The following is a 22,252-nucleotide window of genomic DNA, read 5'->3' as shown; positions in this document are numbered from 1 at the left end:
AGTGCAAGATATTTAAATATATATTGCTGATATTAAAGTTTTTGGGGGTGAAAGTACCTCGCAGAGTAAATCCTGGCTTTATTTAATTGTTTTTGATGTTTTTCAGATGTGTGTTGAATGTGGAGAGGATTACTGTGCCGGCTGTTTTGTCCGATTTCACCAGAAGGGGGCACTCAAACGCCATCGATTAGTTCCTGTACAGGTGAGGAGAAGGTTCTGGCAGCCTCCGTCTGTCCCACGCAAACACACACAAGCACACACACCTCCTCCGTCCCGCTTCTCAGAATCGCAGAATGCTGGTCACCATTAGTGGACAATCTGCTCACTCTAACCCAACTCTGATTACACACACCTGTTCCCGGGTTAGAGAGCAGCCACACACACACGCACACACACACACACACACTGCTGGAGGAGAGCTGATGTCTGTCAGCTGGAGTTTGTTTTAGAGACTTGAGCGGCCCCGTGGTGAGGTGTTTGATTGAAGCCTTTATCAGTCAGTCAATACATCCGTCATCGCTGCGGATCAGACCATCAGTGCTGAAAAAGGGGGTGACGTAGGGAACATTATTGTTCTGTTAGTGAATGATGCACCAAAAACTAAACTAAATAGAGAGGTGTGAGTTTCCAGGCTGGTTTATGCCATTTAGTCGAGCAACAGATGTGTGTGGTTGTTTTGAAATTATATTGAGAAAGTCTTTTATGTTCCAGTTTAGGTCCTGAATTTTAGTTTAAAAACAGGAATTAGCAATTACATTTGCATGTGAAATAAAATGAATTGTAATTTAAAGAAGCACTTATGGCATTGTTTTTGTTATAATATACAAAAATGCTTTTTTCTAATAAATTGCTTTTTTTTAGACAACATAATAGCAATTTTTGAACTTCAGAAGAGCTAAGAAATCAGTATTTTTGGAATAATCCTGATTCTTAATTACAGCACAACATACACTTTATTAGGTACATCTGTCCAACTGCTTTTAACGCAAATTTCTAATCAGCCAATCACATGGCAGCAACTCAATGCATTAAAGCTACAGTCACAGTAGAGTTTGTGTGTGCGAAATTCTATCGTACGGCGCTGCGAAAAGGGGCGGCATTAAACAAGATTATTAGACATTAAAAAAGTGAGCGATTGCTCAATGCTAGAAATTTCTGTTCAGAGAGGTCATGTTTTGATCCTTGATTGGTCTCATGCAGTCAAGTGATGCGATTTTGCAGGTCAGAGTTCACCAATCTTGAACTTTGCACCGCGGCGACCTGCGAAACTTAACGCATGACCCTGAATGAAGAGTCTGATGAGTCCTGATTTCTGCTGCAACATTCGGGTGGTAGGGTCAGATTTTGGCGTCAACAACATGAAAGCATGGATCCATCCTGGTGTAACAATTTAGGGGATATTTTATTGCCACACTTTTGGTCCAGTAGTACCAATTAAGCATCTTGTCAACGCCACAGCCTACCTGAGTATTGTTGCTAACCATGTTCATCCCTTTATGACCACAGTGTATCCATCTTCCAGCAGGATAACGCACCATGTTATTTAAGCAAATTATCTTAAACTGGTTCCTTGAATATGACAATGAGTTCACTATTCTCAAATGGCCTCCACAGTCACTAGATCTCAATCCAATAGAGCACCCTTGGGATGTGGAGATTCGCATCATAGATGTGCAGCCGTCAAATCTGCAGCAATTGTGTGATGTTATCATGTCAATATAGACCAAAATCTCTGAGGAATATTTCCAGTGCCTTGTTGAATCTATGCCACAAAAGATTAAGGCAGTTCTGAAAGCAAAAGGGGTTCTAGTACTAGTAAGGTGTAACTAATAAAGTGGCCAGTTAGTTTATATAAAAAAGGCCTTTGTGGAGTAAAACAAACATTAATATTTTCTCAGACAAATACCTAATATGAAATTTGCATGTTTATTACCTGCATTTTAATTTAAAGAAGCACTTTTTGCATTGTTGTGTAATTTTACACAAAAAAATGTTTTGTTTTATGACAAATTGCTCTTCAGAAGAGCTAAGAAATCAGTATTTGGTGGAATAACCCTGATTTTTTATTATAACAAATAATAAAATTTTTTTGAACAAATTTAAATGAATTATCTCAGGCATATACCAAACAAATGTAGTGAAATGTCATTTCAATTTCATGTGAATCCAGTTTCATTTATGGAGCTAGTTCACTTCATATCATCATTTAATAATGACAATGGGCTCTATGAAGTAAATTTGTCCCTACAAAAGCACAGTGGTTTGGAGGAGGATTGATGGAGAGTGTAAACTTGAAGCTTGTTGACCAGAAATGTTCAAGTGAATAATTGTAAGTTGTACTTGCAGGTACTATGGTGTTCTAGCTGTCAAAAAAATCTATATTTAGGTCTCAGATGTTCACATTTCAATCCCTTCTTCACCTCTAGAGTTTTGTAACCTCTACATGGTGAAATACTGATTTTCAACATGAGCAATAGATGCTTGCTTTAGTAAACACCACTGCTTCAAAATAATAATTTGTTCCTGTTCTTCCTTTCTCTTTGTACCCATTAAACGAACTGTGTGTGTGTGTGTGTGTGTGTGTGTAAAAATAACTGCGCTCATTAAATTACCTTTAAGCTTTATGTGATTTTATTATTATAGGATCACTCTGAACTGCAGTTACTTAATTGGTGATGAATTGAATGTTGGCAGTAATTACACCAACGTCTGTGTACATCATTTTCTACAACTGTAATTAGTTCATTTCTTCCAAGAAAAGAAAAGTAATGTTCTCTACCGGTCAAAAGTTTGAAACCATTAAGACTTTTGATGTTTTGTTACACTTAGGCCCACTTTCACAAACAGGGCTTAGATGAACCCAGGACTAGGCCTTAGTTAAATTAGGCTATTTAAGCCACACTTATAAAAATGGCCCTAATATTTATATTACTGGTGTGCACCTGGAGACAAAAAAAAATGACACTGACATATTTTAAGACATCTCACTTCAAGTTATTTTGAGTTAGGACAGCTCAAACATGCAATTAAATCTTGACTAGCCTTAAACCTTGTTTGTGAAAGCGGGGGTTAATGTTTTTTTTATGCTTATCAAAGATGCATTTATCTGATCAAAAATATAATAAACAGATCAATTTAATGCATCCTTGCTGAGCAAAAGTTTTAAAGAGGTCCTCAAATGCAAAGTTCTCTTTTATATGGTGTTTAAACTCTTATTTGTTTTGACAATGGGTAAACATTTAGCCTTTAATGATAAAAATTCACCCATAATTTTTAAAACAATCCCCACAAGTCAGATCAGTGCCTGAAAGTGCACCGTTCCAGTTGTACTTCTACTGTGACATCACAAGCCCCGCCCATAACTCTTGGCAGTCTGTCCTATTAACATATAACAGTCAGAATGACTTCAAGTTAAGAAATGAACTCGTTTTAAGCTACTGACATTATTCTGTCAAGAGCAAAGAGTTATTCTCATATTTAACACAGACAGTATTTTATGCTGCTACCATTTTTATACGCTGATCGGCTATAAACATGCTATTTCTTTCCAAGATGTTTAAGCTCACAGGCATAACCAACTGTGCTCATGAGAATTCTTGGCATTTTTATGTATTCATGTTTGTATTCAACGATTTAGATACAGTATGATGGTAACAGTGACACTGTGGTGCAGCAGATGCAGGTAGTATTGTTGCCTCACAGCGAGAAGGTTGCTGGTTCAAGCCTCGGCTGGGTCAGTTGGCATTTCTGTGTGGAGTTTGCATGTTCTCCCTGCTTTCACATGGGTTTCTTTCGGGTGCTTTGGTTTCCCCCACAGTCCAAAGACATGTGGTACAGCTGAATTAGGTAGGCTAAATTGTCCGTAGTGTAAGAGTGTGTGTGTGGATGTTTCCGAGAGATGGGTTGCGGCTGGAAGGGCATCCGCTGTGTAAAAAATGGCGACCCCGGAATAATAAAGGGAATAAGCCGAAAAGAAATGAATGAATCAATGATGGCAAGAGATCTTTTAAAGAGTCTAAATACACCTCACTCATGTGACACGAGCCATCTAATAGCTGGTTTTCTGTTTGTATACTTTAAATAGTAAATCTGTTTAAACTGATAAGGTTTTTGAAACAGATTTAAGTACGATTCTTGAATGATAATGAAGAACTGTGATGTAACATGAATGTAGTAGATATGATTAAACCAAACAGATATTTTGTCTCCAGAGTATCTGAGAAAGAGGCTGTAAAGACTATGGCTTTTTTTATGGAAAGAGGGCAGGAGAGAGCTGAATTGTTTTTAAAGTGAGAAAAATCTTAAATTGCAACTCTTTTCAACGTTGATAAAAATGTATACAGTTTGGGGCAACAAATTAGCATATTAGCAGGATGGTAACAGCTTTGAATCATATTATTAAATCTATATATTTTAAAGGATATAAAAAAAGTCCCTTTAAGGCAAGTCATTTCACTTGCCGGCCTTCTTTGAAATGCCTCCCGGGCAGTATGCTCATGCATTCTGTCTGAATGGGGAAACATCAAATTCTTCAAAACGGTTTGCAAAGATTACGATTACATAACATATTTCAGCATATTTTCTGAATGTGCACACGCACCCGAAAGGAATGAGATCATGACACCAACCTCATTAATGGTCGTTCTACATATTATCGTCCTCTAAATAATGATCGTCTGATCGCACTGCTCTTCAAAAGTAATCCACAACTTGCTCTTGATAGCAAATCTCCTCTATAAATAACAGCAAGTCTTTGTTTACAAGTTTGTGGGCGTTTGAGTAGTTGCTGTCATGTAATGTGCATTTGACAGGACGGATTGTAGATTGTGTTCGTATCATACAGATTACAAAACCAAAAAACTTTTACTTTAAAGTGCACTTGGTTAACTTAAAAGTGCAGATTTCAAGCTTTATTTGCATATATTTTGTATGTCCATAAAGCAAGTATTCATTTGTTGACCACCAAACTGTCGTAAAAGCACACATTTGGTCTGAGTTTCTCCTCCGGAGAAATGTCAGTCTATATCGATGATTGGCTCCTGTATTAGTAGGCGGGGCTTCATTCGCCAAATTGACCATTACACTTTTCCCGCATTCAAAACTATACAAGTGACACGTCTTGTGTATTCTGTAGTCTTTGCTATAACTTTAATGTACTCTCACTCAAACCACACAGTCAAATAAACTGCGTTTTAGTACTTCAACTTAATTTTGCCAAGTCAATTTTTTATGTTCATGGAATGTTACTGTTAAGTTGTTTTTAGTGTTAAATTAATGTAAACGGTTAACTAATTTGCATTATCTTACAAAGATATTCATTAAGCACAAAACACAAGAGACTTACCTTAAAATTGATTCAATAGATTTCAGTTAGCTGTTACAGTAGTTAAAGCTCTGATTACACCTGGTATTAAGATGTGTCTTGGTCGATCAAATGGCAAACCGATAAGGTAGACTCGTACCTATTTACAGCTGATGTTTTAATCAGGCTCTTTTGTCATCTTTTGGCCACTTTTCCAGATTTATTTAATCTAGGAAAAGTGTATGGATGGGCTTTTCCTGATCTCTCAGGGAAAATCGGCTTGCACTGTTTTTATATTAACATGAGTCTAAAGTGATACGGTAAAATAATCTGATGGTACACTCAAATAAAGGATATGTTGGCTTTAATAACTTTTTTATCACTTAACTAAGTTAAGTTACCTTAAGGAAAGAATATTTATTTTAGTGAACTTAAGTTAGTTTCATGAAGGTAATGTAATGTTGTTTAGTTCAATCAGCACAACATTATTAATTTAGCTTTAATCTATTTAGTTTAGTTAAGTTCGATATCTAAATTGAACTAAATAAGATTAAAGCTAAATTATGCATGTTATGTTGATTGAACTAAACAACATTACCTTTATGTAGCTAACTTATGCTAATGTTTGCAACTTTATTTGGCGTTTTTAATATATAGCAAAGTTTACCAAGTATAAACTTTCACAGGAATGCAAGAAAAAACAATACATTTTTCTAACTATATTGTAAAAACGACAAGCGTAACATGGCAATTTTATAACAATACTATAACGCTAACGTTATACACAACATGGGAGTTAAACATACTTTATACACATTACAAGAGAGTACGTCACAATAATGATTTAAATGTTGTCACAGGCTCAATATTAATACACAAAAAGGTAAAAAATCTCCACATTGCAGATATTACTCTACCTATTGACCAAAATGTGGTACTGCAGAAACAACACACCTTCCTTTCATTCACTTTAATTAAGCAAGCTGTTTAAATTTAAAACTTCTATTTCCATTTTTTTCCAACACAACTCTTTTGGTTTTAATTGACAAACCTAACTTAATTTAAACATAGTTACATTCTTTGGACCAACTCCATTTTTTTTAGTGTAATTATCCAGTAAAAGTCAAAATTATTATTAAGTGATTTTTTTTTTCTTTTTTAAATATTTCCCAAATTATGAGCAAGAGCAAGAATTTTACACAGTATTTCTGATTATATATTTTTTCCTCTTGAAAAAAGTCTTATTTGTTTTATTTTGGCTAGAATGAAAACTTTTTTAAATGTATTTTATTTTTTTGCCATTTTAAGGTCAAAATTATTAGCCTTCTTAAGCATTTTTTTTGTCAATTGTCTACAGAACAAACCATCGTTATACAATGGTTTGCCTTATTAACCTTGTTTGCCTTACCTAATTAACCTAGTTAAGCATTTAAATGTCACTTTAAGCTGAATACTAGTATCTAGAAAAATAACCAGTAAAATATTATGTGCTGTCATAATGGCAAAGATAAAATAAACTATTACAAAGTAATTATTAACACTTTTTCGTTTAGTAATGCAATGAAACAAATCTTTCTGTTAAATAGAAATTGGGGATAATTATACAGGGGGTGGGGGTGGGGGGGGGGGGATTCTGATTCATTCTGATTCAACAGAGTCATAAACAACTTATCAGTGATTTATAAACTATTCATCCACCATATTGCGTTTGACTTTTCACTGATTGCATCACAGTGCATTCTTGGACTGGTTGTTTGGATCACTCTTGCTGTAGCTTGATTATGATGCCCTAAAATACTACAGAGAAGGTGCACCGAGCGAAATAGAAAGCAGTCACAAATTTACACTCTGCTTGAAATGGTTGCCAGGCTTGGCAAGAAACCGAGGATCATATTTAACTTCGCTCGGCTCTGATGCAGCATCCTAATCCCGTTTAATTTGCTTCCGAGGGGGAAAAAGGGAACAAATATTATTTTTATCCTCTGGTTTATTCTTCACAATCTTGCTTTGTCTTTGTCAGCCTCTGACAAAGAAGCGTTTCCCCATAGGCTTCATTTCCCTTTATACATCTGTTTCCAGATTGCAATGCACTTCTCTTCATTTTAATAGTATCCTATTGCTTTCGTAATAGTATCCTATTGCTTAAACTAATTAATTTGATTACATTTCAGGTTTACTCTAGTGCATAATACAAATGGATTCACAAGACAGTCAAGAGAGGTTACTCAGCAGCCCCGACCATCATAATGACCACTAACAATGTTATCTTAAGGGCATGATGTCATAAGGATGAATTAGTCGACCGGCTACCAGTGATTTGATCATGCTTTTCTTCAGGGCTATTATTCATTTACACATGTTTACAGAGAGATTTAATATGGTTTGCATCAGTAATAAAAAGAGCAATTACACTGTAAAAAAATCTTCCTTCCTTAAATGTTTTAGTTAAATCAAATGAACTTTTCTAGTCACCTTATTTTATGAGAAAACTAGTGCTCGCGCGCACAGGGTATGTTCACGCACATGCTGAACTGATCCACCACCTTTGTCGGTGTCGGGAGGAGGATTTTCCTTTCAGGACACCAACAACAGGCGCTACGTCATAATCATGCCCCTACAAGAGAAAGCTCCTGATTGGTTAACGCAGCAAAAATGTCCGCTGAAGTTCAGATTTTCCAACTCGAGCAATTCACTTGAAACGTAAATTTAGCGCGTCAATCGTGCAAAATGCGCAACTTGCGCCACTTCATTCACACGAATCGCATCATTCGCGCTACCTCATTCACACGTATCGTGCCACAGGATGTCTATTCACATCTTTGCGTTGACTTAACATGTAGATCACTTGTGCTTGACGCTTTTTCCACGTCTGGTGTGAACGCAGCATAATGATGGAACTTGCGATCTCAGTTAGCTACCGATGCTTTCGGAAACGTACCACAGGGAGGGTTATTTGTTTTTTGGGGCGTTTGCTCACACTGGCCCAATAATGGAAAATTGGTTGTTCCTTGCTTCACCTGGTGGATATTGAGTGAAGCACAAAAGTGTTTGTTTTTTTTAAATAAAAAGGCGGGCTTTGCTGCTGCAGCACATCGCGTGACTGCGCTTGACAAGTTGCAGCATTATGTGTGAAGAAACGTGCACTGTCAGTGGTGGTCTGTACTCTGTAACTGTAATTGTTTTTTTATGAATTTGTTGTAATTTTATTAATTAGTTTTTTTTTATTTAGTTTCTTAATTTAAAAAAGTCAAAATACAATTGAGATCAGAATTATTAGCCCCCTTTTGATTTTTTTCTTTTTTTTATATATATTTCACAAATGATGTTTAACAGAGCAAGGAAATGTTTACAATATGTCTGATAATATTTTTTTTCTGGAAAAAGTCTTATTTGCTTTATTTTGGCTAGAATAAAAGCAGAAAAAAGTTTTTAATTTTTTTTAAGGTCATTTTAAGGACAAAATTTTTAGCTCTAAGCTATTTTTTCGACTGTCTACAGAACAAGCCATCATTATACAATACAATATATAACTTGCATAATTACCCTAACCTGCCAAGTTAACCTAATTAACCCAGTTAAGCCTTTAATGTCTTGAAAGTGTCTTAAAAAATATCTAGTCAAATATTATTTACTGTCATCATGGCAAACATAAAATAAATCAGTTATTAGAAATGAGTTACTAAAACTATTATGTTTAAAAATGTGTTGTAAAAATCTTCTATTCGTTAAACAGAAATTAGGGAAAAAATAAACAGGGGATCTAGTAATTCTGACTTCAACTGTACATCCTTTTTTACTTTTAAGTGCACATTTTCCCTAGTACAACACCATTGTAAGTGTCCGGTTACGCCATTATGCTTGTTTCTATGAACTGATGGATGAAATGTTCACTGGAAGCAACAGCGCGCAACTGATGTTGTCCATAAAGCTTGTTTTGAGCACAAGACATGCATTTAACAATTTGGATGAACGCTTCGCCTATAGAGAGTGTGCTTGCGTTAGTCATTAACGGGGATGCATTTGTGCACTTTGAATTAAAGGTCTGATTGAAATCTGTGCTTTATCCTCCAGGCAGAGCTCCAGACTCCTGTCAGCACTCGGGATGTGCTGGGCCGCCTCCAGCAACAGGTACACGGTGTGGAAAATCAACTGGCACAAGGCGCATCTCCCAAATCCACAGATGAAACAGATGACGCAGAGGAAAGATCAGCTACTGGGAGCCTTCAACCCATGGCTGAGAACCAAATTCACCGCACACAGGTGAGTCACTGATTGGTTTGGGTGGCACATCAAAGTCGGAATACACAGAATTATGCACAAATCCTGTTAGAAATGTAGTCTTTTTGCTATTTTGCATGCATATTATAGAACAATGGTTTTTGTGGAAGTCATTTTTATGAGATCCACATTCAAGTCAGTTTTTGTCTTTAAAAAATAGTTGCATCAAGCAGTAGGTTGTTTTTATGTTAAAAAAAAAACTGTCTATATTTAGCCTGTATCAATGTCAGCAGCAGCAATGTCTTTCGTTGATGAATGATTCTTCTCAAATACATCTCAACAGAACTATCACAGCTTCAAATGAATATCCCCAAATGAAAAAAAATAAATAAATAAATAAAACATATACAGCAGTTATTTGGCGGAACAAAAAGCTTTTTATGATTTTAGATATGATTTTTTTTTCTTTTCTCTGAAATGTGCTTGTCGACAGTACTTCACAGAGTTTTACTACTTTTATTTTTAAGTATAGCATTTCCTAACAACAGGGTGCCTTATGCTGTGTGATTAGAACAAAAATAGAATATCTGAAAGTATTTTGCACATTAAATACACTACATGACAAAAGTTTTGTGGCGTATCTAAGTTTTAGGAACAACAAATAATAACTTGCCGTCTAGCTGATCATTTGGTGTCAGAAGTGGCTTATATAAAAGGCTAAGGCCTCTAGATTATGCTTTATTTTACCAAATTAAAATATGATCATGCCTTGATTTTTAATATTTTATTGGGAGAGTAAGGTCCGACTTTTTCCACTTGACAGAAATAATGTACAGTATACAATATAAAGTCATGCTGCAGTGGAAAAAGAATGAATATTATGTATGACTCTATTGAGCTTGGAGGACTGCATCCATACATCTCTGCAATGACTCAAATCACTTATTTATAAAGTCATCTGGGCTGGCAAGAAAAGCGTTTTTGCAGGACTCCCAGAGTTCATCAAGATTCTTTGGATTCATCTTCAATACCTCCTCCCTCATCTTACCCCAGACATGCTCAATATTGTTCATGTCTGGTGACTGGGCTGGTCAATCCTGGAGCAGCTTGACCTTCTTTGCAGGAACTTTGATGTGGAGGCTGAAGTATGAGAAGTATTTCTCACATACTGTTTTTCGAATTCTATGAATTCAGACACACAGTTGAAGTCAGAGTTATTAGCCCCCCTTTTTTAATATTTCATAAATGATGTTTAATAGAGCAAGGGAACTGTCACAGTATGTATAATAATAATTTTTCTTCTGGAAGAAGTCTGTTTTGTTTTATTTTGGCTAGAATAAAAGCAGTTGGTAATTTTTTAAACACCATTTTAAGGACAATATTATTATCCCCTTTTTTCTCTATAGTAAGTCTACAGAACAAACAATAACTTGCCTAATTACCCTAACCTGCCTAGTTAACCTAATTAACCTAGTTAAGCCTTTAAATGTCACTTTAAGCTGTATTAAAGTGTCCTGAAAAAAATATAGTAATATATTATTTACTGTCATCATGGCAAAGAGAAAATAAATCAGTTATTAGAAATGAGTTATTAAAACTATTATGTTAAGAAATATGTTGAAAAAATCTTCTCATCGTTGAACAGAAATTGGGGAAAAAATAAACAGGGGGGCTAAAAATTCAGGGGGGTTAATAATTCTGACTTCAACTGTAATACTGGGCTTGCATACTGTTTTTAGCATACTAAATAGTATGAAAGTATGCGATTTCGGACGCAGCCTGCGTCTGTCCTAGCTGTTGGCCGTGGTTAACATACTTAACCACGCCCCTCCAACTTTCGGTTCTCCAACTATCAGACAACAAATGATATAGCGAGGACGAGCTGTCTGTTAAGGCTGATTTATTCTTCTGCGTCAAGCACACACGTATGGTCCAGTGCAGCCTCCAACTAGTCACATAGCCGTCGCCATGGCTGGAGCTGACGCAAACCTCTCAAAAGTTTAACTACGCGTCAAAATGATGTGTAGCGTAAGCTCTGTGATTGGTCGGTTTGGTAGCAGTGACGAGCATGGACGGCGATGAGAGCCAGATGAAGTGAGTGTTTACAAGTGTGGAGTTGTAAAGGAAATTTTTGTTTTGTGTTTACCTTATGATTAAAGTTGTTGCATGTCCTGATTCTAAATGAACGAGTTTTAGCTACTTGTAGCATTCAGAAAAAAACAAAACACCTGTGAGGAAACTCGACACAGAGGAAAATAGGTTAAGGTTATTTATAAACTAATTTCTAGAGGATCATGTGCTTATGATTGCTTGCAGCCGGCCCCACATTATTCAATTTATGATTCACCAAACAGACCATTTCCATTTGACAGCGTTTTGAAGAATCCCCCTTTCCACCCCTACTCCTCCTCCTTTCCTAAATGGGTGGCACGGTGGCCCAGTGGTTAGCACTGTTGCCTCACAGCAAGAACGTCACTGGTTCCCCGGTTTCCTCCCACCATCCAAAAACATGCAAATTAAGTTAATTGACTAATCCAAATTGGCACCATAGAAATGCTCGTAGTGAATAGTCATCTCTTAAGAGCAATCAGCAGGGGAGTTCTCGAGATCTACCTGAGCTCAAACTCCCCTCTCGCCTTGCAACAAGAGGGAGCCCCGAGCACGAGGAACTTATGAGCTCAGGGCTCTCTCACAGGACAGCATGCCAAACAAGCTTTATAATCAATCATGAGATAAGTGTGAACTTGAAACACCAGTGAGGAAACTCGACACAGAAGAGCATAAAAACCTGCTGCCAGTTAAGTTTTATTGCAGAGCAACACAAACAGCACGCAGAAGTATATATGCGCGATTAACTGCAAGACATGCGCCGTGGGTCATGCCGATCACTCGATGCAGAAGTATAAATCAGCCTTTACACTCTAACTGAAGAGGTCTGTTACCACTACATAGTTTATTACATTGTTGTAAAATCTAAATGGCTGATTAGATTAAAACGTTTGAGTTGCCAGAATTTTTCATAACAGGAAATTATTGATAATTACATCAACTTAAAAATGTGGCTAATTTAAAGGTAAATATATCTGTCAATTAGTTTAAAACAATGTTTAACTTGTAGCAGCCCAAATAAATTGTTGATAACTTTTTCTCCACACTAATGGAGTTGTTTTGTATTTTTAAGTCCACACACTGATGTTTTTTTCACAAATAAAAACAATGAAAAACTGTGGTTTAAAACAAATAAAAAATTAAATGTTGTTAAATGTATTTCTTACAAGCAACCAAATGAACAGTAAATTTAAAAACAAACCAAAAATGAAACAATTTCAGCTACTTAATTTATTTGAGGTTTTAAACTTGAAAACTTTGCATGTAATTAAGTACATAACACTGGATTTGTTTGAAATTTTTATTTAAAAAAAATCTTTTTTGGTACTTGACTTAAAAAAATAAATTGTATGGTACCATATATAACATAAACTCCATTTTTTATAGTCAAATACACAAAAATGATGCCTGATTGAGGAGGGAAAAGTCATTTGGCTAAGATAATTAAGTTTGCTGTCTGAACTTCACTTTGTTAGAACAAATCAAATAATTTTTTTTGTCACATCATCAGCAGCACGTGTGCTATGATGAGTGAAAAGCTTAGGTGCTGGCTCCAGATAGTATAAAAAACAAACAGCAGATACAATGACAGTGCAAAATACAACAGCATACTCCTCAAAAAAAAAAAAAAAACAGGACAATGAAAAAACGACAGCGATATGTACTATGAATAAATGTCCACATAGTTGTAGGCAGTATTGTTTCAAGTATGGATTGGTTAAAGTGCAGTGCGTGCTACATATTGATGGTGTGCAGGGAGGGGTATGGAAGAGTCTGTGTGGGGTGTGTTAAGTGTTCATCAGCCTAATAGTCTGAGGCAGTGGTCACCAAACTCATTCCTGGAGGGCCGGTGTCCTGCAGATTTTAGCTTTAACCCTAATCAAACACACCTGAACAAACTTTGCAGGGACACCGGCCCTCCAGGACCGAGATTGGTGACCCCTGGTCTGAGGGAAGAAGCTTTCCTTGAGTCGGCTAGTGCGTGATTGGATGCTGCGGAACCGTCTGCCTGAGGGTAGCAGAGAGATGTTGTCGTAAATTGAATATATTGATGCAAACTGTTGTGCTATTTTTTTTTCTTTGGTCTAAACAATATTTTTAGAGTGTTTCTACTAACTCTCCTGAAACCCTTTTCCTGACCTATGCCTATTTTACCTACAACCAATCAGATTGAAGTAGAAAAAACAAGCCACGCCCACCGTTTACTTATTTAGTATTCCACATTTCTATGAACTGCTTCACAATATGAAAATAATGATCGCAGATTTTGGTTCATACAGACTTACACACAGAGAGAATCATGGCAAATAGTTTTGGTGCACACATTTGCCACCTTATTATCCTACTATGCGAGCATTTCTAGCAAGCATTGTATTTAGTCTCAACGCATTGATTGATATCACCCAGCCAGCAGCCCATCTCTTGCTAACACAGTTCCTCCAGAGTTTGTGTCTGGGGGAATGCAGCAGACGCTTCAACACGAACCCTCTCTCAACTTTCTGCACAGTGTGAAAACTTGCTCCGTTTAATTTAGTCTCCTTCTCTCAGCGTCCCTGTCACTCCGGTTGTGTTCTCTCCGTGTCTAGCCCGAGGTGTTGTTCATGAATGACGGTGTTGACGTGGAGGAGGATGAGGAGGAGGAAGAGGACGGCTCTCTGCTCAGAGGAAGCTTTGATGAAGAGGAGTCAGCCAGGTCTTTCCAGGAAGCTCTGAAAGAGTGGAGAGAAAGAGGCCAGAGACCAGGTAACACACACACACACACACACACACATTCATGCTACAGTCGAACCATAGTAATAAAGTGACACGCTGTCAGGTTCATATGAGCTGAACGTATATCCTGTGACAGGCTGTCAGAACACAAACAAACACTCCCTCATAAAGCATGCTTGTGTGTGGCATTGACTGAAATAACGCACGCCGCGAGTGTGACAGGGCCACTGATTGGTTGCCAGGTAACTACATATATGCATGACAAACATTGCGCGCATTTGTTTCCAGGTTTGCAGAAATGCCTCTGTGATTTGACAACTTCTGAAAGCGTTGGCAGAAACGTGACTGATGATGCACGGTCACAGGGATTCAATCTGTTCGAGATATTAGTCAAGAGCAGCTGGATGCACAGGAGCTATTTATCGCTAAATAATAGCAGACGTGATGTTGCAATGCGCTTGATTTGTTTTATTTATTTCTTTTTTTTAGAGAATCTCTGTGCCTGTGATGTTTTCAGTACTGTCTGAGTTCATCCTGTGCAGATTACAGCTGTTCATAAAACAATCAATGACATTTAAATGAAAAATATATAATAGTTTATTTATTCATTCATTCATTCATTTTCGGCTTAGTCCCTTTAATAATCTGGGGTCACCACAGTGGAATGAACCGCCAACGTATCCAGCATGTTTTACGTAGCAGATGTCCTTCCAGCTGCAACCCACCACCGGGAAACACCCATGCACACTCATTCACACCTACACTACGGCCTATTTAGCTTACCTAATTCACCTGTACTGCATGTCTTTGGACTGTGGGGGAAACCGGAGCACCCGTAGGAAGCCCATGCGAATACAGGGAGAACATACCAACTGACTCAGCAGAGGCTCGAACCAACAACCTTCTTGCTGTGAGGCGACAGCGCTACCCATTGTGTCACTGTGCCGCTTTATATGATAGTTATTAATATCTATTTATTTCAGATGTACTGTATATATACACACATACACACAAAACTGTTAAAAGAAATAGTTGTGTGGTTGCCAGATTGGCACTAAGTATTTTTGCGATTTTAGGTGATTGTTTAAAGGGATAGTTCACCCCAAAATGAAAATTCCCTCATAGTTTTTTTATTCTTCCTCCTGCCGTTGTAAAACTGTATTAGTTTCTTTCTTCTGTTGAACACGCAATTAGATATTTTAAAGATTTGTTCAGATCTGTACAACTTGACAAAAGTCTTGTCGATGATCCCAGTTGTCAGAGCAACAAATAATAACTTGACTTCTAGTTGATCATTTGGAAAAGTGACAGAAGGTAGATTTTTCAGATGAATCATCTGTTGAACTGCATCGTAATCATCACAAATACTGCAGAAGATCTAGTGGGACCCACATGGACCCAAAATTCTTACAAAAGAAAGGAAAAAATGATGGTTGGTGATGGAAAAAATCATAGTTTGGGGTTACATTCAGCATGGGGGTGTGCGAGAGATCTGCAGAGTGGACGGCAACATCAACAGCCTGAGGTATCAAGACATTTGTGCTGCCCATTACATTACAAACCACAGAAGAGGGCAAATTCTTCAGCAGGATAGCGCTCCTTCTCATACTTCAGCCTTCACATCAAACTTCCTGAGAGCAAAGAATGTCAGGCTGCTCCAGGATTGACCAGCCCAGTCACCAGACATGAACATTATTGAGCATGTCTGAGGTAAGATGAAGGCTTTCTTTGCCATTCCAGGTGACTTTATAAATAAGGTATTAGAGTCATTGCAGAGATGTATGGATGCAGTCCTCCAAGCTCATGGGAGTCAGACACAATATTCATTCTTTTTCCACTGCAGCATGACTTTATACTCTATACTGTACATTATTTCTGTTAAGTGACAAAACTTTTTGTCTAAACAAAGTCAGGTCTACTGTCCTAATGAAATCATTAAAAATCAAGGCATGATCATATTTTATTTTGGTAAAATAAGCGTCATCTAGCGGCCTTTGCCCTTTATATGAGCCACTTCTGATACCAAATGATCAACTAGAAGTCGAGTTATTACTTGTTGTTCCTAAAAGCTGGACATGCGATAAGAATTTTGTCAGGTAGCTTAGGAGGTCATAATACTAGCTGAGTTCGTCCTGTGCAGTATACAGCTGTACATAAAACAATAAATGTCTTATAGTCTTTAATATTGATTTATTTCACAGAAGAAGAAAAATGTGGATGTACTTATACTGACACACGCAAACACACACAAAAACTATTAAAAGAAATAGTTGTGTTGTTGCCAGATTGACACATTGTACTTTTCTGTGATTTTAAGTGGTTGTTTAAAGGGATAGTTCACCCCAAAAGAAAAATTACCTCATCATTTATTTTCCTTTATGTCTTTTTTTAAAGCTGAGTTTCTTTGCTCCCTGCAGGCACAGGACATCAGCATGATGACATATTGACGTTGTACCCCAACGTTGTGGGGACAATGGATTTTGTTTGGAAATGAAAAAAGGGGTTGACGTCAGAACCTAATGTCAATGTCCAATGTCTAACCTAAAATCAACCTAAAATCAAACAAATATCAACAGCTAATCATGTTACACCTTGAAGTTTTGTGGACATTATCAATATGACATCTATCAGACGTTGGATTTTGGTCGCTTTCCTACACAACCTAAAATCAACCAAATATCAACGTAATTTGACATCGTTATTGGACATCGAAAAAAAACATTGTCCTCAGATGCTGAATAGACATTAAATTTTGGTCATCTGACATCATGACCTGACTAATATAACCTAATATTAATGTCTTACGATGTTGAGTGCCTGCAGGGCTATGTTGAACATAAAGTAAGATATCTCTTTTGTGTTTTACAAAGATAAATACGTTTTGAACAAATGAAAGATGAATAAATGATCGCATAATTTAAATTTTTGAGTGAACTATCTCTTATATGCCCATATAAACATAACATAGAATACTCCATGCATACCATTCGCAATCAATATAGTTGTCATTAAATTATATATCAGAGTATCATTCCGTCCCAAGCATATCTTAAATCTATTATTCAGTTATAAATCTGAGCAGTACTGCAGCTCCAACACTCCATTGAATGCAATAGTCAGATCACACTGCAGCAAACTAAAGTTGCTTCTTTTCATGACTGCTCGTATTTGTTTCTCTCTCTCATTTTTTTCGTTCTGTACTTGGCTAGCAGGAGTGTCGGCCTCTGCAGTGCTGCTTGGCTTGTGCTCACTGTGATAATGACTGCTGTGTTAAGGGGGTTTCAAATGCACTGAAGTCTAACCGCCCTTTATATTCGCACAATACAGCAAAAGAACTCTCGAAACAAAGACAGAATTATGTCAATAGTGCTGCTTGAATTCGGCTCCAGACAGCTTATTTCTCTCGTTTAGTCTCATGCGTCCGTGTTTAATACCAATGGTTTGTTCAGGATGCTATGTTTACTTGCTGGTTATTATTAAACACACTTTTTCGACCTGTTTTGTTGTTTTATTCTCTCTTTAGTGTCTGTGATGGAAACGCAAACAGAGAAAAGATCCCAGCAGCTAATTCATGTGGAGTTCAACGAGGACGCTTTGAGCTACATGGAGAAGCTGCTCCTGAAAAAACACCGCAGGTTAGCGCTCGACACGGCACACTTTATAACCCAACAGACACACATTGAAGAAGAGCATTACAAGCTTCATTTACCTTCGCGGGCCCCAATTTAGGCCCATTTGAGATCAATTAAAGACTTATGGCTGCTAATTACACAGCCTCACCTTTAAGTTGTGGCACCACAGAGCCACTGGAATTTATTGAGCTAATCAGCCACAAAGTGCTTTTGTAGTATTGACTTTGCAAAATCTTCCTTAAAAATACACTCTGGCTTTGTGCCAAAACCTACAGTTATAGTGCTGCTTGTGTAGGGAGCGTTTGAAGGCATCGAATTATATGAGGTATCTTATAACAAACTGACTTCTGAGATGGATTGTTTTGGTATTCTAAAGCAGCACAGAGTGCAAGAACAGAGCTGTGAACAATGACATTTTAGTTTTCTCCTCACTAAAATCAATAAGTACACTGTATTTTTTATATTTCTTATCATTTTAAATAGTTTTTTGGCTTGTCAATGTTTGTGATGGAGTGATTCACCTTGTAGCTGGTTATTTTGGTTCATAAAACTTTTTTAAAGAAATAAATGGGGAAAACAAACTAATTAAAAGGTGGGTGGGTACTGATGCAGTATTGTAGAAAGCAATCCAAGAAAACACTGCAACAAGCTAAACAAATATAAAAGATTAGAAAAATATAATATAAACTAGAAAAAAAACACCTAAACAAGCTAAATTAATTTAAAAAAGAAATTAAGATAAATGAATGAATAAATAAATAAATAATTTATCTGTCAGAATTTATAAATGATAAAAAAATGATGGGATACTTTTCCAAGAAAACACTGCGACAAGCTAAATAAATATAAAAGAATAAAATTATAACATTCATTTATTCATTTTCTTTTCGGCTTAGCCCCTTTATTAATCTGGGGTCGCCACAGCGGAATTAACCACCAACTTATCCAACATATGTTTTACGCAACGGACGCCCTTCCAGCTGCAACCCATCACTGGGAAACATCAATACAAATTCAATCACACACATACACTACAGACAATTTAGCTTACCCAATTCACCTGTGCCGCATCTCTTTGGACTGTGGTGGAAACCGGAGCACCCTGAGGAAACCCACGTGAACACGGGGAGAACATGCAAACTCCACACAGAAACGCCAACTGACCCAGCTGGGGCTCAAACGAGCAACCTTTTTGCTGTGAGGCGATTGTGCTACCCACTGCGCCACCGCGTCACCAAAATTATGATATAAACTAGAAAAAAAAACAAGCACAATTCATATAAAATTGAATTAAATTAATAAATGAATAAATAAATAAAATAAATGAAATAAAATCAAGAATTTATCTGTCAGAATTTATAAATAATAAAAATTGACTGTGTACTTTTCCAAGAAAACACTGCGACAACCTAAATAAATATAAAAGAATATAAAATTATAATATAAACTGGAAAAATAAACTAAACAAGCAAAATTCATATGAAATGGAATTGAATGAATGAATGAATGAATGAATGAATGAATGAATGAATGAATGAATAAATAAATAATATACTTTTCCAAGAAAATATAGCGACAAGATATAAGATAAAAGATTAGATAATTAATGAATATACATTGCTCAACATAATTAAGTACACCCAATTTTGAAATTAAATATTTGTATCCGTTTCTCAGTAAACATAGGTAATTTATTTTGGTGCTTTTAAACAAAACAGATTTATTAAATTGATATATTTATTAAAATTATATTTTAGTCACAGAACTTCTTTAGAAATTAACGGATAATACTTTTAAATTCATGCAAAATATTGGGAAAAAATTACAAACTACAAAATTTCAACACATTTTTCATACATTCTTTGTTTCTCTTGAGTTTTGCTCTTTTTAATTTTTAATTTAATATTTTTCCCTAACATATAAATTTGGGTGTACTAATTTTGGACCATTATCATAAGTTATTTTGTTAGATAATCTCCAGATGTGGCTTTAGTACTGACCAATCTAATGTATATGCACAAATAAAATATTGTAAAGCTTCCTATAGAGAAAAAATAAAAAATATTAGAAATAATTCAAATGAGAAATTTGTGAGGGGTGTCCTCAAACACTTATTTTCTTAGATTTTTTTGTCTTGTTTCTAGTTCAAATATTTGAAAATTCTTAAATCAAGAAGCATTCTCTAGACAAGCAAAACATATAGTCTTGTTTTAAGAAATAATAGTGGGTAGCACGATCGCCTCACAGCAAGAAGATCGCTCATTCGAGCCCCGGCTGGGTCAGTTGGGATTTCTGAGTGGAGTTTGAATGTTCTCTCCATGTTAGCGTGGGTTTCCTCCGGGTGCTCCGGTTTCCCTCACAGTCCAAAAACATGCGCTATAGGTGAATTGGGGAAGCTAAATTGGCCGTAGTGTAAGAGTGTGAATGAGAGTGTATGGGTGTTTCCCCGTGTTGGGTTGCAGCTGGAAGGGCATCCGCTGCATAAAACATACGCTGCATAAAACATACGCTGCATAAAACAAAAAAATTCACACAGTTCATTCCGCTGTGGTGACCCCTGATTAATAAGTGAACTAAGCCCTTAGAAAAAATAAACAACAAAGTTCCAGATCAGCCCTTAAGAAGGCTCTGTTTCAATTAGTGCGATGCCTTTGAAGACAGCTCCCCGTGTACTCTAGGCAGCACGCTAACTTTTGAACCAGAGCCACTGAAATGGTTGTTCTACTCCCCAAAAGACTGCAACACTCGCCTACGAAAAGAGAAAGCCTGACAAAAGGCAGAAAAACACACAGCATTTGCAAACCCTCCAAAGCGCTTTGAACCATCTCGGGCTTCCTGAGCGTTACAGTATCTGTGGCAGCGGTATGATGGAATTTAGGTCGGCTATTCAACAAGCCTCTAATTGTGAATCCGTCAAATTGCCTTTTTTTGAGGCTGGTGTGAAGAATCGTGGAGCAGGAAGCTGGATTTCTGTGTGTGTGTGTGTGTGTGTGTGTGTGTGTGTGTTTTGGGTTTTTAGGAGGAGGGCAGACGTGTGGCCCAGGGCTGATGCTCACACTCTGGAGGAATGGAGTGTGTGATAGGGGTGTCTAATCCCTTCATACACTTACAAACACACACACACACACATACAATGAGGGAAGCAGGTTGTCCTGCTGAAGCAGCAAGAGCGAATGAAAGAAAGAGAGAGGCTCGTGTTTGGGAAGACAAAAGGTTGATGGCTTTGCTGCTAATGTGTTTGTGTGGTAAATCACCGGTAAATGGACGGGAAAAGTATAAAGGGCTAAACCTGTGGGTCAGGGGAATCTGGATGAGCTGAGATTTATTCTTGAGCAGGAAGTGTGGGTCATCAATTTCCTTCAGTCCGCTTCATCGGTTATATTGGATTGAAATGATGTCACTTTCCTTGCATACACTGTGCGCATGGTTTGTTGAAACTGCTTTAGCGTTTAATTTTTATAATGCAAGGCAAAGACATGTTAAATTGATCACATATGATAGGAAAGACATTTATAATCTTATAAAAGTAATCTATTTCTAACATTCTGCATGCTGTCTGTTCATTAAAGCCTAACAATAAGAAATGTAAAGCAGCATAACTGTTTTCAACATTGATGATGCTGACAGGGCAGGGGTGGCCAACCCTGTTCCTGGAAGGCCACCTTCCTGCAGATTTCAGTTGCTACCCATATCAAACACACCTGAGACAATTAATTAGGACCTGAACACCAGGTGATAATTACAGGCAGGTGTGTTTGATTTTTATTGCAGCTGAAATCTGCAGGAAGGTGGCTCTCCAGGAACAGGGTTGGCCACCTCGGGGATAGGGAATAATTTTCTAAGCATCATTATAGTCAAATGATTTTTTTAGTATCACGTGTGCCTAAAGACTGGGGCAATAAGGCTGAAAATTCTTTTACACAGTGTTACAAGTGTTAAAAGCACACAGTGCTTTCACTTGTTATGGTAAAAACAAAAATAATCTCATTTACAACAGATCTGAGTTATACTAGTTTTTGCCTTGATTTGCTCGCCGATGTCTTCTGCATAATTTGTCGAGTGACAATATTTAGATTTTAAAAACTCAGATTCATTTACATTTAATTGAAACAATACATTTTAGTTTGCTTTTCTTTGTAGCTCAGCAATAAAACAAACAAACAAAAAATGTTACATCAAATTAGAAATGACTATGTTTTTTGTTTTGTTAACAACTGTTTGTTGAGTTTTTCAGGAAACAATATAAAACAGAGAATAAAACAAAAAAAAAAATTAAAAC

General features: G+C 36.8%; 2 protein-coding genes across 29 annotated transcripts in view; both read left to right on the top strand.

The window, feature by feature from the left end:
• The window catches only part of golim4a (golgi integral membrane protein 4a), an 836,478-nt gene that overhangs the window by 393,585 nt on the left and 420,641 nt on the right, over positions 1-22,252 (top strand). The window lies entirely within an intron of this gene.
• The window catches only part of zbbx (zinc finger, B-box domain containing), a 90,917-nt gene that overhangs the window by 35,604 nt on the left and 33,061 nt on the right, over positions 1-22,252 (top strand). For all 27 annotated transcript variants that reach the window (XR_015514571.1, XR_015514568.1, XR_015514562.1 and 24 more), the window contains 4 exons: positions 107-202; positions 9,374-9,562; positions 14,215-14,371; positions 17,865-17,976. Coding sequence is in view for 11 of the 27 variants with exons in the window: in XM_087292811.1 (XP_087148937.1) it covers positions 107-202; positions 9,374-9,562; positions 14,215-14,371; positions 17,865-17,976 (554 nt within the window). In the remaining 16 variants the exon portion in view is untranslated. The remainder of the gene's footprint in view (positions 1-106; positions 203-9,373; positions 9,563-14,214; positions 14,372-17,864; positions 17,977-22,252) is intronic.

This window comes from Danio rerio, chromosome 18 (genome assembly GCF_052040795.2).
Source record: "Danio rerio strain M-AB ecotype USA chromosome 18, GRCz13ab, whole genome shotgun sequence".
Lineage (NCBI taxonomy): Eukaryota > Metazoa > Chordata > Actinopteri > Cypriniformes > Danionidae > Danio > Danio rerio.
This window is presented reverse-complemented; position numbering and strand designations above follow the sequence as displayed.